Raw genomic sequence first — 18743 nt, forward strand, 5'->3', positions numbered from 1 at the left:
GGGGGGGGGGGGTCGTTTATAATGCAATGACCGACGTTAAATGAATCATGTAGTATGGGTGATATGTTGATCATAGCAGTTTGTATGGATAATAATAATCAAACACGCTGAAACTCACCGCAGCTTCCTCTGACCGTTGGGTGATCAGCGTGGAGCAGAAAGATCGCTATTATGGGATGTTGATATACAGTATCGATCCATTTCCAGGTTGTATAATACTATATACGTCCAAATAACGTTGTTTATTGAGTTAGGGCAACCGATCGATTATCCAGTGTGTCGAGATGGAGCCCCGGGAGCGATAGCGAGTGGCCGGACAAAATATGGGTGAGCACCACTTCCGGCCGCTCACTTCCGGTTTTGGTAATTCGCCGATCGGCCACCAGATGGCGGTCTTGAACCGTTGGAGAGTTGAGAGGAGATCTACAGCACCCGTCAAGTCTCCGTGGGTGAAATATGATTGCCATGACAGATTTTTTAAATATTGATCTCAAAGACGCTATACGACGTCATTGGCAGATTACGCATGGCGGAGAATGACGTCGTAACACGTTCTTGGCGAAGAAAGGGTTAAGTACAAAGTTGACATGACGTCAAAAGATGACAATAATAACAGATATGACAAGAAAGGTAAACAAAGATGAACAAAGATGAGAAAATGAAAACAAAAGATGGGTTTAGGGGTTTTGTCGTGTCTCACACAAGACTGGAGACAAGGCGAAATGTCATATCTAAGTCAAGCTGTCTTGGGCCTTGGCCGTTGTTACCTTCCTGCACCCCTGGGACAAAAAACGTCCCAACTGTAGATAATGTACATACTGTACTTGGGATAACCTTGTCTTGATTTATTGCATATCCCCTGAAATTAAGTCAGGCAGTTTCTCTAGGGCAAAAGATGAAGTCTGCATTATAATTTTATTTTTTTACCCTATAGTTTGCCCTGCAAAAAAAACACTGCACACATTGTACCCTTGGGACAAAAAACTTCCCTATTGACTCCCATGTTAAACAAGTTAAAACAAGTTTTTTGAAAACGACGCCATTGCAGATTGAATTTTAAAAGACAATTCTTTTTTCATCTAGGCCCCTTTATGGACATTTACATATGCATGATTACTAATTTTTTTCAAGATGGCCGCATTCCGTCATCTATTTCCGGTGGCCACAGCTTGTGTGTTTACTGCTTGTATCCTGCAATGCAGTTAAAAAAATATTTTTATGTAAAATTAAATGATTTGAGAATCTTTTATGGAGGCCTTAGTGTGGTGTGCATGTGTGTGTTGAGAAATTAATGTGCATGCATGTGGTCATTTGCAGCCATTATGTGAAAATGGCTGCAAATGCAGGCAGTATGTGAGATCTGCTCCCTATGAGGCCTGTGTGTTGGCTGTTGGGGGAGGGGTGGGTGCATGCTGCTGGTTTTCTCACAGTGGCTCCGGTCCGTACACACACACACACACACGCACGCACACACACACACGCACACACACACACGCACGCATGCACGCACTTCAATCTGCAATGGCGTCGTTTTCAAAAAAGCGTGTTTAACATGGGAGTCAATAGGACGTTTTTTACACTGTGTCACTGCACAAAAAAATGTATGTATCAAACTTATTTTTTTTGCCAATCTTCGACACTCCAGGCTCTCATAATCCCACCCCCAAAAAAAATGACATTAGCATTTATGGGATGGAAAATAATTAACCCTTAGTGTTTTTTGTCTTGAAAATAAGCCACGCTTCAATCACACAAACTGTTATTTAAGGGGTTAAAATCCTGAAAATGAATGAATATTTTATATGTATGTTGAGGACTGAAGTTAATAATGGTAGTCATACATTTTTTAAGTAATAACATAAGTAAATATATATATATTACATGTAAAGTACATGGGACATAAAACGTCCCAAAGGGTACACCGTGTGCAGTGTTTTAGTGGGGTGCACGAAGGATTTATTAAGAACATACACCAGACTGTCGCCTGACTTGACTATTTAACCCGGTTAAAGCTTTGTACAGAGAATATGTATTTAAACAGAGCTATGGACATGATAATATTTTACAAGACAGACCCTAGATCTTTCAGTATGGAGCGGGTTCCTAAAGAAGAAGGTTGCCTGAAGGTCAGGGTGAGCTGATACCATCACATACGAGGATGACTCACAAGGGCACGGTCCCGAACGTTGTCTCCAGACTTCAGCGCGCCTCCACTGGTGATGAGGGTTTCATATAGAGTGTATCCATAGGACTGGCCGTTCTCATTGTTGACAGGTAGATTCTCCATGTTCACTGGTGTGGGTGATTTAAATGGCTACAGGTGAGATAAAACAAGACAACTTTATCACCCCCCTGCAGGAAACTGCATTGTTGTCAATAGCACTGTGTGGCAAGGGTTGTTTATGTTTATGTTTATTTAGGATCCCCATTAGCTTTTGTACTTGACAAAAATATACTCTTCCTGGGGTCCGACACTTAAAACAATACAACAATATTCAAGACATTACATCATTATCAACATCATTAACAATATCATCCTCAGTTAAGGAGTGTACAATATAAGTTGGAGAAGAACATAAAAGATAAACAGGAACATGAAAATAGAAAAGATAATATGATGTAATATAATAAAATGTAAACATAAAAGAGACAGGAACACAAGTTTCAGTATGGGATTCCTATTTTACATAGACATATCGACAGAAGTCAAAGATACTAATTCAAAAGCCTATCTACTTTTGTTTGCACACATGCACACACACACACGCACGCATGCACGCACGCACACACACACACACACACCTACACACACACACCTACACACTTACCCCATTGGTGAAACTCAAGGCATCCCATAAAGAAAGGTGCTGATACATGATGGCTGGCTCATAAGGTTCTCTATAATGCAAGGCCGGCATTTGAGGAAGACTCTCTCCTCCCAAAAACAAAAGGCGGAAGAAGTGATCAGGCAAAAAGTTCAAGATTCAAGATTCAAGAGATTTATTAGTCACATACATACACGAGACATGTAGTGAAATGAAGGTGGCCATGCCCGCCTTGATTGTGCAAACAAATACAAATAATAATAGAATAGATAATAAATAGATACTAAGGTACTATATACACTACTATACAATATACTATACAATATACAGTTATGATATATGTAACTATACTATACTAACTCTATACTAACTACACTATACAAACACATACAGTTGTGTTTTTTAAAGTGACCGTTGCTTTTTCCTAAAGTGACCTGTAGAGTGTTTGTGTGTGAGAGAGTGCAGGATGTGTGGTGTCAGTGTCTCCTTACAGTAACTAAACATACTAATTAGAGCTACACCTAAGAGTACCTGTATCTGAGATCAGCTCAACACCTGGTTGAAATACTCATACTCTGTATCCATTAATATTACAGATACCAATAACTGAGTTCTCTAGCACAATGTAGAGACAATGATGGACCGTGCTGAAGCTGATCCAGGCCATGGATCAGCTTCTTACCGTCTTCTGTCCGTGGTCTGTCAACGTGGTTTAGACGGTGAGTTCATTGCTAGGTTAAGTACTTCTATTCTATTCACGTAATATGCTTACTACATATATCTATTCTATTCACATATATGCTTACCACATGTATCTATGCTATGTCTGCCCATCACAATCACGCAAACTGTCTAACGCCTGTCCCGTCACCCTGTCTCCCTGTGAGTGGCTGTCTCTTGGTGATGACCAGAGTGGTGGACGTCCCGTGATGATGACCAGGAGGATGCAACCCTCTCTGCACCGCCCCCATGCCTCAAATAGATCCGCCATCAGCTCTATTTTCAATCTTTCAAAATATTCAGTTGCTATTGCATGCACTTATCTGTGTTTCATTACACGTGTGTGCATGCTTACCAACTGTTTCGCCTGTTTTATTGCAACACTACTATCACCGACATGTAAGAAGGGAGATCCCCCCTTGAACAGCCCTTCTTTTTTTTTGTTTGTTTTTTATCCACTTTTTCTCCCATTTTCTATTTTTCTCCCATCCCAATTTCGTATCGTCCAATTCAACCCTCCCCTGTCTTTGAACGCTGTTTCATGCCTCCCACAAGCCGGCTGCAATGTGGACTAAGTCATACATAGCACGAGTCCCCTCCGATACTCGAGGTAACAGCAGTCGCATCTTTCCACCTGCGAGGCTCGATCTTTCAGCGTCGGGGGTCTGGGCTACATGCTCCCCCTGGCCGAAATCATCCAGAAACACAACATTTCATATCACTTTTATGCCGATGACTCCCAAATCTACCTTCCCCTCAACCCCTCTGACACAGCTAACCTAGACTCTCTTAAAAGCTGTCTTAGGGACATAAAAAGCTGGATGGCCCTCAACTTCTTACAGCTAAATGAAAATAAAACAAAGATCATTTTGTTTGGCCCCCCCTCTTCCACCAAAACACTCTCCAACAGCCTAGGACAACTCTCCACCCACCTCAAACCCCACGTCAAGAGCCTGGGTGTAATCTTTGACCCAGAGCTCAAATTCGACCGGCAGGTAAATGCCATAGTCAAGTCATGCTTCTTCCAACTCCGCAACATCAGTAAAATAAAACCAATCCTTTCACCCGTCGACCAGGAAACCGTAGTCAATGCATTCATCACATCACGCCTTGACTACTGCAATGCCCTCTACACCGGCATCAGTCAGGCAGCCATGTCCCGCCTCAAAATGGTCCAGCACTCTGCAGCTAGGTTCCTTACCGGCACCAGAAAGAGAGAGTACATCACACCAGTCCTAGCCTCCATACACTGGCTCCCAGTCCCACTTAGAATAGATTTCAAAATCCTCCTCCTCACCTTCAAGGCACTATCGGGTGCAGCACCCTATACATCACCGAGCTCATCACCCCCTACGCAGCACCCAGGTCACTAAGATCCTCCAACCAGGCTCGGCTGGTCCCCCCCCCCCCCCCCCCCGCACCAGACTAAAAAAGAGAGGCAATCGCTCCTTCAAGGCCATAGCCCCCAAACTATGGAACCAGCTTCCCCTGGAGATTCGATCTGCCCCTACGCTGGAGACATTTAAGGCCCGTTTAAAAACCCACTTTTATTCCCTAGCCTTCGATTAATCCTGATTCTCCCACACCCTAACCCACACACTCCCATGCAATTTTATCCTGCCCCCACCCTCTTGTATCTCTTCTTGTGCTCCTCTGTCCCTGGTGTGCTATACTGTACTACTACTTTGTGCTCCCCTATCCGCTTGTCCTATTTTTTGAATGTACTGTCCTGTCCTGTTGTGCCTTTTTGTATTTGTGTATTTTATAGGACATTGATTTTATGCTTTGACTGTACTGTACAGCACTTTGGTTGGCTCTCGAGCTTTTAAATGTGCTCTATAAATAAATTACTTGACTTGACTTACTTGGGCTTTGGAGGGGCCCCGCCCCCGTCGCTTCCTGATTCTACTGCGCAGGGCGCACCAACCGACCTGTAGGAGTCGCTGTCCACAACGCCCGATCCCCACCCATCAGTTTCCCTCCCCCTAATACTGCCAATGTGTATTAGTGCGGACGACCAGCTAAACTGAAAGCAATGTGGAGCGCTGGGCTCGAACAGGGAGATGATCTGTTTTAGCCCAGCCTCCGAATTTTTGTGGTGAGCGCCTTTGCCCACTGCACCACGTAGCAGCCCACTTGAACAGCCCTTCTAAGGTTTCTCTCCTCCACATTGCCTGTGGTGCATTTTTCGCTATTGCTAGGTTTTAGTGAGTTTTTCCTTACCTTCGCGTGGGGTATGTCTGGGAGTGTTGCATTAATTTATTTTACATTTTCTGGACTTCATGGTGTTTTTGTTTTGTTCTTGATTTATTGTGATGTTTCTTCTTGACTTGTGTTAAAGAAGACGTGTCCGGCCAATGGGGACATTAACGGGTGTTGTCGGGCCTTACAAATAAATTGTATTTGATTTGATTTGAAAGGATTAGTATTAGGGCGCTTTCACATATAGTTTTGGTGGACTCTGTGCGATTCGAGGGGTGAAGTTGCAACATTGTTGCATTCTTCATTTGGTTCGGTTTGCATTCACATTGCAATTTGTCAAGCACACCAAACTTTCTGAACAATGTCACGTGGTCGAAAATGGCGCTCGTCTATTGGACACAATAGAGAGTGGAAATGTGTGTGCGTGACTGCGAGCCATAACGTGTGTGCGCGGCGCACAAAGAAATGTGAATTAAAGAAGTTAAAACGAATAACAGGCTGAAAAAACAATTAGCCTATTTAAAGTCTGTAACTTGCTTCGAAAAAGTGGGAGTTCGGGGGACGAGAACATTCCCTTGGTATGATGACCTGGACGTTATACTTGGCACAAGACCCACATCCAGCCCGAAACATATCGTTGAGTCTTTCGAAGACTCAACGATATGTGTGTGTGAGTGTGTGTGTGTGTGCGTGTGTGTGTGTATGTGTATGTGTGTGTGTGTGTGTGTGTGTGTGTGTGTGTGTGTGTGTGTGTGTGTGTGTGTGTGTGTGTGTGTGTGTGTGTGTATGTGTGTGTGTGTGTGTGTGTGTGTGTGTGTGTGTGTGTGTGTGACTGCGAGCCCTCTGGACTACAAGTTTGCCTGGGTTAATGTTTCCATCTGGTGCAGGGCTAAAGAGCTCTGGCGTGAAGTGAAGAGAGAAACACTGTACTAGACACACAGAAATACAGACTCCAGATCAGCGGAGGCGTCACAATTTTCAGCTGGTGATGCCGTCTGATGGGTCTCATCTTGGGAGAGAGACATATTTATATATTTGTAATTGTTAGGCTATTTGAATCCACCATTTAGGGCTAATGGTGTATTCAAATAGCCTAACAAATTAAATGTAATATGTCTCGGAACATTGGCTTGCAGTTGCATTATTGCAAACTAAAGAAATGTGAATTCAAGAAGTTAAAACGAAGTTTAGCCTATTCAATAGTTTTAGAAGGCTATAGCCAAAGTTGCCTTTTACGCACCGCTTAGCCTATATTTTACGCATTGTGTTTAGCCTATATTAAATAGTCTAGTCTTTTTCAGCCTGTTATTCGTTTAAACTTTTAGCCTGTTAATAAATATGTGTCGTTAATTCAGTATTTAACTTCTTGAATTCATATTTATTTAGGGTATGCTAATTAAAAACACAAATGTTATGGACATCTAATTTAATTATCTGCTTATTTATTAATATATTGCTGACGCAGTTTTTTTATTTTGACGTGGCATTGATCCATTGTTCTATTGAAGCCCATTACCACCATCCTCTCGCTAAACAACTTGTACACTGCGTCGTTTTTATGAGTGCCCACAAGTAGCTGTTTAATTTGGTCTTCTGCCCATATTTCTATCAGGGCTTTCACCCCGTCATTTGCCCATGTCTGTCCACGAGACATGTTTACCGCATGCTTGTTTTGCAGTGAATGCGCGCCGCAGTGTTTGTTTTGTTTCCTTCTACCCAAGATGCACAGTTTATCAGGTCACTTCCTATATTTGGTCTTGCGTTTGGTCCGATGAAGCGAACCGAGACTTACGTTTTCAGGCGGACCGGAGTTTGTGTGTTTGGTCCGCACCAGAGTTCGACTGAGCATTCACACCACCCCAAAAAAAGCGGACTATCCAAGGAAATAAACTCTGGTCCGATAGTCCGGACCAAACAGCTCTGGTGTGAAAGCACCCTTAGTTCTATCAGAAAAATAAAATGGGATGTTGGTGTTTGGTTAGATTAAAACGTAAACATTTAACTGAGTCTGTAGTGGTATCGGTGCACCTCCTAATACTCATCATATAAGCAGTTGAAGCATAATTCTCATCTATTATGTACTTTAACCCTTTCACTACCACACTACAGAAGGTTATATTTCGTATCTGGCTTATCGCGTCCCGCTCTTAAGCCTATTGAGATACCCCTTATCTCCTGTACCTACTGTACTCCACCACGAAAACAACTTGTACACCCACACCTGACCGGGTCCCGCCTCTATGGAGGCGTAGCCTATAAGACCATGGCCATGGTCACCAACACACCCTTCCTCTATTTTCGTTCCATCATATTGGATGCAGTGCACCTTATGTAACTAGTAGTATGAAAAAGATTGGAGGAATTGCGTAATGTTGAAAGCTTACCGGAGGTTTGCGTGCCCCTGGCATCTTCGAAGCATGTTTCAGCGACACGACGGGCCTATGTTGATGTTTCCTCGTCTGACGACAGCAGATCGAGGGGCAGCGTACATGGTTTGGCTATCGGCCCGGCTTGTACAACGGTGAGCCCTGTGTCATCAGGCACGGGTATTAGTGTTAGTAAGGCTGGGTTGTTTGTTACACAACCATGTTGTGTGTCGGCGCCAGGGGGGGATGGTTTGGTGAACGTTCACTGCGGTGAACGGGTTCCAAACGGTCCTGCAAGCGTGCTGTTAAACAACTAATGCTAGCTGCATGCTAATACTAATGCTACATGCTGAACACTACTGCTACGCTGTTCTAATGTCTCCGCCGTGAGATGTTGTCACTTCTCCCTCCTCTTGCCCGGTTCATCAATGAAGGTCAGTCGGTAGCTGTTGTGGGGGTTTTGCTGAGTCCTATTTACCTTTTTACGGGTAAATGGGTTGACAACAGGGTAGGCCGTGGCTAGGTAGCCTAGCCAGGTACGTTACCTTTGTGTTCCGGCGGGGTCTGTTGAACGGTGTCCCCATCTGGGAGCCGATACGTGAGCTCGGCGGTGTAGCAGTAGAGCTATACTACTGCAGGATGGGACTTAACGGCGGGTTACGGCTCAGCTGGCTAGTTCCTATCCACATTGGCGTCGGGTAGTGGGGCTATGGGTCCAGCCGACATTGTAAACATGTTGCGTGTTTTTGCGCAGGAGGTTGTTGATCTGGGTTCCACATCGCCTCACGCTAGGCTGTAGTAGTGTAGGGGGCTACTGTTTTGTTCTGTCACTCTGCTATGAGAAGGTCTGTCTATGCTACAGCTTTCTCTCCTCTCAACCATTCATGCTGACGGTCAATCGGTGTCTGTTGGGGGAGTATGCGGGGGGGCTTTGTTTACCTTTTTTGGTAAATGGGCTAAGCTAGGGCTGGTGTGCTGTTGTGAATATTTTGAATGAAGGCGGGACTAGTTCACTCTGGTCCGCCTCCCCTTAACGTTGTGTATATGGGTTTGCTCATTCTACAGTATTTTGTGGTTTAGTTCTTTTATTCATTTAACCCTTTCATGGTGCACACCACAGTGGAGGTTGCTGTTTGCAACCACCAATGGTGCTCCGTGTTAACATCAGTCCTTTGCTTTTGACATATTGAAACAGTGCCCCGGCCGACGCCATGGGTGGGTCGGCCTGGCGAGTGGCTGCTAAAGCCTGTACCGCCACGGTATGGAATTGGCAGCGATTAGAACTGTGTTCGAATTGCTGTTTTTTCTATAAATAAAAATGGTGTCTGGTGGCGGAGCCTTGAGGGCCAGCCGACGTCGACACATCGAGCGAGGTTGTTGACGTTATTAGCTTTGACCTAGCCGCAAGCTATAACCGCTCAGGGTTCCCCTCTCCGCAGGGGATTTTGGTCTTCTGCTGGAGCGCGGGCGGTATTGTCCTAGGCCCCACACCGCCTCACACCGCGCAGCCAGAAGAAGAGAGGGCACGGCCTCGTCAGCGGCGATGACGAGGCCCTCGACAGGCGGCCATGTTTTCCCCCGCCAGAGGTATCCTGGGCATTGAATCGACAGGTGTCCACAAGGCCGACAGCCTTGGCGGCCGAGGGATCGGCCATGCTGGATGGGTTCGGCTTGAACAACAAGCCGTCACCGTCCTGCCGCGAGCAGCCCGCTCTCCGATCACTCCCTTCCCCAACACCAGCGGAAAAAGTGGGCTCTGATAGTTTCCTTTGGCTGCGGGCCGCGTGCCTTCGTTGAAGCGCGGGCGGCCCCACTTTTCGCTTCTCATGGGGACAGGGGCTGACACCCAGTTGATGGCTGAGCCTGGGTCTGTCCATGAGAATGTTGTGCTGTCAAGCGGCTCCCACACCATAAGCTGTGTTGGTTGAGCCTGGTGTTACGTCTGTCAACTATAAGTGTTGTCAGCAGGGGGGCTCGAAACCTTTTGAGGCACACAGTGCGGGCTTCCCCCGGCCTCGCCTTCGCCAGGCCAGGTATCATGTTGGTGCCTCCCACTCCTGAAAGATTGGTAGTGGTCTCGCAGGCACGCGTGATTTGGGTGGTAGTAATATCACTGCAGGGCTACGGTGATTGATTGATTGATTGAAAACTTTATTAACAGATTGCAGAATGGGTACAGTACAGTACATTTCAATACACACAATTGTTAAGGGGATGCAGACCAGAGAAAGACTTTCGTCTTGTTTACATCAGGGTCCCCCATTTTCAATTCATCAGGACATATATGACATACATGACATACAGATATTCAGTACTGCTACATCTATACATTTATGACATACCAGATTTGCAAATACAGTACTGTTTGTGATACAGAAGGAGTCAAGAAAAGGGAGTATATACATTTGACGTAGAAACTGTACATTGGAGGAGGTTGGGTGGGGTTGTGTGGGGGGGGTTGGGTACATTGGGATATTGTCAACCATACTGGGTAATTTACATTGGAGGTGGTTGGGGGGGGGGGAGAAACACTGTATAAACAAGCAAAACTGTACATTGAGGGGGGGGGGGGAGACACTGTACAAACAAGCAAAATTGTACATTGGACTATTGACAAAACCATACTAGGTAAATGACTGTACATTGGAGGGGGTTGGGTTAGGACATTTACAGGGGCCAGTTTTGAATTGCAGTCTCCCGTAGGTGTCCCTTGAGAGTGGTTTTGAAAGTGGGTAGTGATCCACATTCCTTTACAGCTTTGGGTAGGGCGTTCCACATTGATGTGGCATAATTGCGAAACGTGTTTAGTCCCTTATTTGAGCCGAATCTGGGTTTAACATGATTTGTGGTGCTCCCTCTGGTGTTGTGATCGTGGTATTCACTGACCTTTGGGAAGTATTTTGACATGTACATGGGTACCTTGGTCGTGTAGTGTATCTTGTAGACCAGGCCCATTGCAAGTTGCTGTACTCTGTCGTCTACTCTAAGCCATCCTAGGTTGTCAAAGTGGGCAGGGGTGAGGTGGGTTCTAGGAGTAAGGTCAAGCAGTAGTCTGACCAGTTTGTTTTGAGATGTTTGTAATTTAGTTTTTAGCGCCTTTGAGGTGCTTTGGTACCATGAGGTGCAAGCATAGTCGTAGTACCCTTGAATGAGTGCTCCTGCCAGAGTCTTCAGGGTATTCTTGTTTACCAGAGAGGAGATCCGGTACAAGAATCGAGTTCGTTGGTTGACTTTTTTTATTACACTGGATGCCATTTTGTCACAGGAGAGATTAGCCTCTAGGATGGAACCCAGGTAGGTAATTTCATCTTTCCTTGTGACAATATTGTCACCCACTGTAACTGAGAAGTCGTCGGTCTTGCTGAGTTTGTTATTTGAACCGAAGAGAATGGACTCTGTTTTGCCCATGTGTAATGATAGTTTGTTATCCGCGAGCCATATGCAGATTTAGCCTAGTTCCGAGCTGAGGGTTTTTTCAACCTGTAACTTGTTCTTGTCAGAGACCAGCATGGGGTCCTTACACCTTGCATGTCCGGCTGCAGAACAACTCCTCAGCATGTGCTGGAGGGGTGTTCAGTGGGGGGGCTTTTTTCACTTAGAAAGCCCCCCGTATCAAACCGGCCCTTTCTGTCGGGGTCCCCCCTTGGGTGCGATTGCCTCGTGGGTAGTGTCAGGGTCAGATGTCCCGACACGGAACGCTCTGCTCGCGCGGGTCCAGGGTTGGCTACGCACAGCGGGTGGGACCGGGCCAACTATCTACAGTTCCTGGCGGACCTGCGCCACATGGCGGCGGGTGCGTTGGGAGTGTCATCACATATGTCTACGGCAGTACCATATGTCGAGGTGGATGGAGAGAACGCTGAGGCGGGGACTTGTGTTTACACAACCCCACCCGTTTTCGGGTTTGGTAAAGACCCTATTGTCAGGGTCTCCAGCAGTGACAGCTCTGGTCAACGAGATCCAATCTCTGTGGACGAAGCAAGCCATCGTCGTGGCGTTCTCCTCCCGGTGTTCTCTGGTGCCTGAGAAATCGGGAGGGGGGGTGTCAGACCCAGGCTGGACCTGTCCCATGGGAAGGTTCAGCATTTTTTGGATCGTCTCCTACCTGTTGTCAGGTGGTGGTCTGGTTCTCCTCCATAGACCTGTAGGATGCGTATGCGCATCTCTGATCTTCCATCCTAGGGCTTACCTACGCTTCCTTTGCAGGGTTAGCGTATGAGTACCAGAGGCTGCCGTTCGGTTTTTCTCTGGCTCCCCGCATCTTCACCAAGTGCGTGGAGGCCGCACTGGGGCCTCTGCGTCGTCAGGGGTTACGGAGTGTATTCTGCCCTGACGACGTTCTGGTCCTTCGCGTTCAAGGTGGATCGTCAGGTCTCGTACCAGGCAGGTCCCTACCAGCCTGGGGTTGGCTGTAGACTGGAAGTAGAGTACTCCTCTTCCCAGTCAACGGTTGGAGGGCTATGGGCATCCCTCTCAGAGCGTGTTGTCAACACGCTCGGGCGGTTCCGTCCTAGGACGGTTACGGCGCTGTCTCACGTCACGTTTTTCACCGACGCCTCCCTCGCTGGTGACGCGTCGGGCCAACGCAGTAGGGGGCAGCTGGCAAACCATGCTGCCCGGTCTGCGCTACGTTCAATGTGTTGGTATTGAAAGCGGTCCTTCTGGTCCTCAAACGGTGTTGATCAGGACGGACAATACGACGTCAGTGTCGTATATCGACAGACAGGGAGGAGTACGCTCGCCCCGTCTGCACCAGGCGGCGGGCGGCTGGCTATGGGCGTCCTCCATCTGTGCGGCCTGAGGGCTCCCCACATCCCCGGCAGGGAGAATGTGGGTACAGGTGTACTGTCGCGGGGCGGTCCTCATCCTGACGGGTGGGGATTACGTCCGGACATAGCCAGGCAGGTCTGGGACCGATGCCGTGCCGCCTGGGATTCTTCCCCATACATCTGTTAGGTCAGTTGTTGGGACGGGTACGTTGAGGGGCGCAGGTTCTTGATCCTGATGGTGTTACCATCCGGAATGCACATGCTCCCTCCACTGTCGCGCTTTACGCGGGCAGATGACGTATGTTCCAAGTGTGGTGTAAGGCGGGGGGCCGGGACCCAGTCTCCTGCCCCCTGGATGCTGTCCTTAGTTACCTCCAGTCTCTCCTTGATAGACTGTCGGCTTCGACGGTGAGGGTATATGCAGCAGCTATATCCTCCTATCATGAGGGATTTGAGGGGATGTCTTGTTCAGCCACCCTCTTGTGAAGCGTTTCCTGCTTGACGCTCGACGCGTTAAGCCGGTGCAACGCTCCTTGGCTCCGACTTGGGATCTTCAATTGGTCCTCGGTCGGTTGTCCTTGGCCCCGTTTGAGCCGCTCGAGCAGGCGCCGTTGGAACAGCTGTCGTTCAAGACCGCGTTCTTGCTGGCCGTCACCTCCGCGGAACGCGTGGGTGTGCTTTGTGCTCTCTCGGTACGTCCAGAGTGCCTGTCTTTCGTCCGATTGCGGTGCCACTCTGCGGCCTAATCCTGCCTTCGTGCCTGTAAATATCCGGAGTTCTTCCGCTCCAGGGATATTGTGGTTCAGGCGTTTCTTCCGCCTCCTTCACCTGTCATGTCCGGTCCGTGCTTTGGGAATTACCTCGGCCGTACTCAGGACCTCGGGGTCACCGTTCAGCTTTTTGTCTGTCACGGTGGTTCTCATGCCGGTAAGGCACTATCGAACAACGCCTGTCCCATTGGTTGTGCGAGGGCATTGCCCTCTGCTACACGTTGGCTGGGCAGGATCCCCCTGGGGGCGTCAGGGCGCACTCCACTCGTGGGGTGGCTGCCTCTGCCGCTCTCCTGGGTGGGGCTTCGGTGGAGGATCATGGTCCTCCCCGGGCCCCTTTGTAAGGTTTTACCTCATGGACATGACCGGGGGTTCTGTCTCCCAGGCGGTTCTGGGGTCTGTGGCCTTTCCTGCTTCCCGTCCTTTGGTAGGGTAGCAGGAGTGTGTGGGTATGGGCCACAGTGGGTTAGGTCACACGTGGTTCCGCCTGTGCTGTGTGTTCAAGGGGTTCTAGTTCCCTCTTGCTCGCACTCAGGTGGAGTTGACTGCGCCCCCCCTTCATTAGGAAGGATGGGGTGACAGGGCTCCCCGAACCCCTTGATGTGGGCTTACGGGTCCTCAGGGGGTACATCTGTCGGGTCTCGCGTCCGCTCTAACCCATATCTCAATAGGCTTAAGAGTGGGACGCGATAAACCAGATACGAAATATAACGATAGGTTATGTATATAACCTAGTTATATGAGTACTGGCTGAGCGTCCCGCTCTTAAGCTGCCCTGAGTTCCCTTTTGAGGGATCTTTTACTGGAACGGGATTTTGGCGAGGAAGGGTGTGTTGGTGACCATGGCCATGGTCTTATAGGCTACGCCTCCATAGAGGCGGGACCCGGTCAGGTGTGTGTGTACAAGTTGTTTTCGTGGTGGAGTACAGTAGGTACAGGAGATAAGGGGTATCTCAATAGGCTTAAGAGCGGGACGCTCAGCCAGTACTCATATAACTAGGTTATATACATAACCTATCGTTAACCTTTCACTACAGACGGTTAACCGTCTGGTAGTGAAAGGTGAAAGGTTAACCTTCTGTAGTGTGGTAGTGAAAGGTTAACCGCCTGTAGTGTGGCAGTGAAAGGTTAACCTTCTGTAGTGTGATAGTGAAAGGGTTAACCTTCTGTAGTGTGGTTGAAAGGTTAACCTTCTGTAGTGTGGTAGTGAAAGGGTTAACCCTTTGGTAGTGTGGTAGTGAAAGGGTTAATGTTAAACTTACTGTTGTACCGACTGAATAGGTCCCGGAGGAGGAGATACTTTGCAGAGTATTCCCCAGCTTCAGTCAGGGGGGCATCATAGTCTGAACGATACCAGAGTGAGGGATAGAGATAAGATCTAACACTGCCTTCTGGTGGTTGAAAAAACAATGCAGGCTGGAAAAGACAGCTCATACGCCTAATGCGTGTTGCTTAATAACAGCGCAACAGTGCAAAAATGCTTCCGCTTTCGTCACCGCAGGCCACTACGGTAAAGCGCCTTTCTTTTCAGGCCCGCTTAGACAAATGCTATGGCATTTCCGCGTACATTGCAACGAATCACTTGAAACCTCGGCTGTCTTTAACTATGAGTGAACACAACTGTCTTTAACTATGAGTGAACACAACGCAACATTGTAACGTTAACGTGTAATTTACTATGGATATGGAATATAGTATATTATCGCGACGATTGTAACGTTAACGTGTACTTCGCGAATATAGTATATTATCGCGACGCGTCGTCGGAGGCGACTAAACGCTGTTGTGAACACAACACATTGTAACGTTAACGTGTACTTTACTATGGAATATCAGAAGAAACTACTCAACCTCGGCTGTCTTTAACTAAACAGTGTTGTGAACACAACACATTGTAACGTTAACGTGTACTTTACTATGGAATATCAGAAGAAACTACTCAACCTCGGCTGTCTTTAACTATGAATGAACACAACACTCTAACTCACCAATGTACAGTTTCTACGCCAAATGTATATACACTCCTTTTTCTGGACACTTTTGTATCACAAACAGTACTGTATTTACAAATCTGATATGTCATAAATGTATAGATGTAGCAGTACTGTCTATCTGTATGTCATGTATGTCATATATGTTATGATGAATTGAAAATGGGGGACCCTGATGTAAACAAGACGAAAGTCTTTCTCTGGTCTGCATCCCCTTAACAATTGTATGTATTGAGCTGTACTGTACTGTACCCATTCTGCAATCTGTTAATAAACTTTTCAATCAATCAATCAAACCATGTTTAGATAATAAAGTACTCAACCTCTACTTGTCTACTGTCTGACTGAACACAACACTCTAACTAACTTACCATGTTTAGATAATGAAGTACTCAACCTCTACAGTCTTTAACTATGAGTGAACACAACACTCTAACTTACCATCTTTAGATAATGAAGTATGCAACCTCTACTGTATTTAACTATGAAGGAATTACAACCTTTATTTAATGGTTAATAGTTTGATAAAAGGTAATTTACTATATTTGTATGGCATTTACACTTAAAGTAGAAAAACAAAAGTAATCTGTAAAATAATAGTGAATTTCCTGTGAAAAAACATTTATTTTTTACAGTGTACGTTACACACACACAAATGCTACAGTCATTATGACACATTTTACAAAGAAAGTCTTGTATGAACTACTGTTGAACCACAGTAAAAGGTCTAAATGCTCTGGTTCTGTGCACTGCTACTAAAACTGTTGAACCACAGTAAAAGGTCTAAATGCTCTGGTTCTGTGCACTGCTACTAATGCGCATGCGCGGGCACCTCGCGAGCACGCCGGTGCACGCACCTGAGCGAGCACGCCGCCGCCGCCGCCGGTGCACGCACCTGGGCGCTGGGCGAAGGAAAATTAAAGGCGCATTACCGTACTGGCGTGCGGTGACGAATGCGGAAGCATTTTTGCACTGTTGCGCTGTTATTAAGCAACACGCGTCCCTAATGCTGCAGTAGACTACTGGCAAAAGCTGTAATACCATGAACTATATTTCACAATATGCATATTTGCATTGTATATTTTTACGACATAGACACCACTATATTAACAGGACAAATGACATATTTAGAACCAACCATAGCTTGGGATTAATGCTTTGTAGGAAGGGTTGGCTAGGGCTCCGCTCATAAAGCCAAAACTGGTCCCTCCGTGGAACATGTAGAGGTTGATGGACATGCCTCGCCTCAAGATGTCCCGCACGGTGGACACCATATCTGCTGAACAGAGGGATGTTAGACAGTCTGAAGGAGGTACGTTCAGAACGTTGGACCCCTAGCCATATATGCAGGGGTGTAAAGTACTTGAGTAATTGTACTTCGTTACAGTACTTAAGTAGGCCTACTGTTTTGGGGGATTTTAGTTTGTTTGTATACTTGTACTTTTACTCAATTACATTTCAGAGAGAACTTACATTTAAAATGCAGACCTACAAAGTACAAAGTACAAATCTCGCAGGTCCAACCATTTTAATTAGTATATTTGTTTCTCTGACCAAACTAACGTTAATTAACATTATTAATCCTGGGGCCGCTCTTTATTTAAAAACAGCCAATCAAAGCCCCATCAATGGAAAATTAACACACCCATATCCATGCTGATTGGTCCTTGTGCAAGACTAGAAACCGGGGATCTATGATTAAACACCTGCTATCAGAAGAATAGACAGTCAGAGTGACAAGCTACAGAAGATGGCCACAAACGATAGTACGAGTGAGTGATGAAGAGGACGAAACGAAAATGTCTTTTCCACGGAATAAATTTTTTTTTTTTAGTTTCACTTTTTAGTACCTAAGTACATTTAAATGTAGACACTTTTTCACTTTTACTCAAGTGTGTTTTTAGCCAGATACTTTTACTAGAATAAGATTTTGAGACAGGACCCATACTTTCACTTAAGTATAATTTCTGGGTACTTTTTACACCCCTTTATGAAGGGGTACGTTCAGAATGTTGGACATCCATATATGTTACTTACCAATGATGTTGTCGATTGGAGTCCTTTCTCAATCCATGCTGCTCTTCATACTGGATACCCACAGATCATTCAAAAACAAATGTAAAGTAACGAGGCCACTCTTCAGTCTATACAAGTCCTGAAATAAACCCTGAAACCTTGATTGATTGATTGATTGAAAACTTTATTAACAGATTGCACAATGGGTACAGTACAGTACAGCTCAATACATACAATTGTTAAGGGGATGCAGACCAGAGAAAGACTTTCGTCTTGTTTACATCAGGGTCCCCCATTTTCAATTCATCGTAACATATATGACATACAGATAGACAGTACTGCTACATCTATACATTTATGACATACCAGATTTGCAAATACAGTACTGTTTGTGATACGAAAAGAGTCCAGAAAAGAAGTATATACATTTGACGTAGAAACTGTACATTGGAGGAGGTTGGGTAGGTGGGGGGGGGGGGGGGTACTGTACATTGGAGGTGGTTGGGTGGGTGGGAGGGGAGGTTAAAAGAAAATAGGTTTTTATACTTATAATTTGTATGTTTTGTGTCTGACTATTGTAAGTATTAAGTGCTTTTTACAGTGGTAACTTTACATACGTTTTGTGGCTGACTATGGAAAGTATGTTTAACCTGTTCCACACAATGTGAAAATCCGCATAAAATATATACCTAGGTAAATGGAATATTGCTCCACTTCTACAAGGGCTATTTGCATATTCTTGGTATCTAGGTACATGGACCTCAGGGAATGTATTCACAGTGTCAGAAATATGTCAGTGTCTATTACTAGGCTTGCTTAAATTGTGATGAAACAAAGGAGAATATGAATTATGATTTTTCTTTGCATCTTTGACGGTGAATAACACCATAATAATAATGACCAAACTTTAAAAACGGCCACTGACCGCGCGGTCAGGTGGCGTAACGGAGATTGCGTTCGTCACCAAACCCCGGAGCGGCTAGATTCGCCTGTTCGAGTCCAGCTCACAGCTCCGGGGTTGTCACCAGCTTGGCTGGCCGTTCACACTAATACAATTGGAAGTATTAGAGGGTGGGAGAAGCTG

General features: G+C 46.1%; 1 protein-coding gene across 1 annotated transcript in view; it reads right to left on the reverse strand.

The window, feature by feature from the left end:
* LOC311233090 (beta-galactosidase-1-like protein 2) overlaps positions 1-18743 on the reverse strand; it is a gene marked incomplete at its 5' end in the record, with an annotated part of 65826 nt that overhangs the window by 18325 nt on the left and 28758 nt on the right. The window contains 4 exons of the mRNA XM_084319965.1: positions 2168-2314; positions 2829-2932; positions 14915-14995; positions 16782-16919. Of these exons, the coding sequence (XP_084176091.1) occupies positions 2168-2314; positions 2829-2932; positions 14915-14995; positions 16782-16919 (470 nt within the window). The remainder of the gene's footprint in view (positions 1-2167; positions 2315-2828; positions 2933-14914; positions 14996-16781; positions 16920-18743) is intronic.

Source organism: Notolepis coatsorum, assembly GCF_963971535.1.
Source record: "Notolepis coatsorum genome assembly, chromosome: 8".
In the NCBI taxonomy this organism is placed as follows: Eukaryota; Metazoa; Chordata; class Actinopteri; order Aulopiformes; family Paralepididae; genus Notolepis; species Notolepis coatsorum.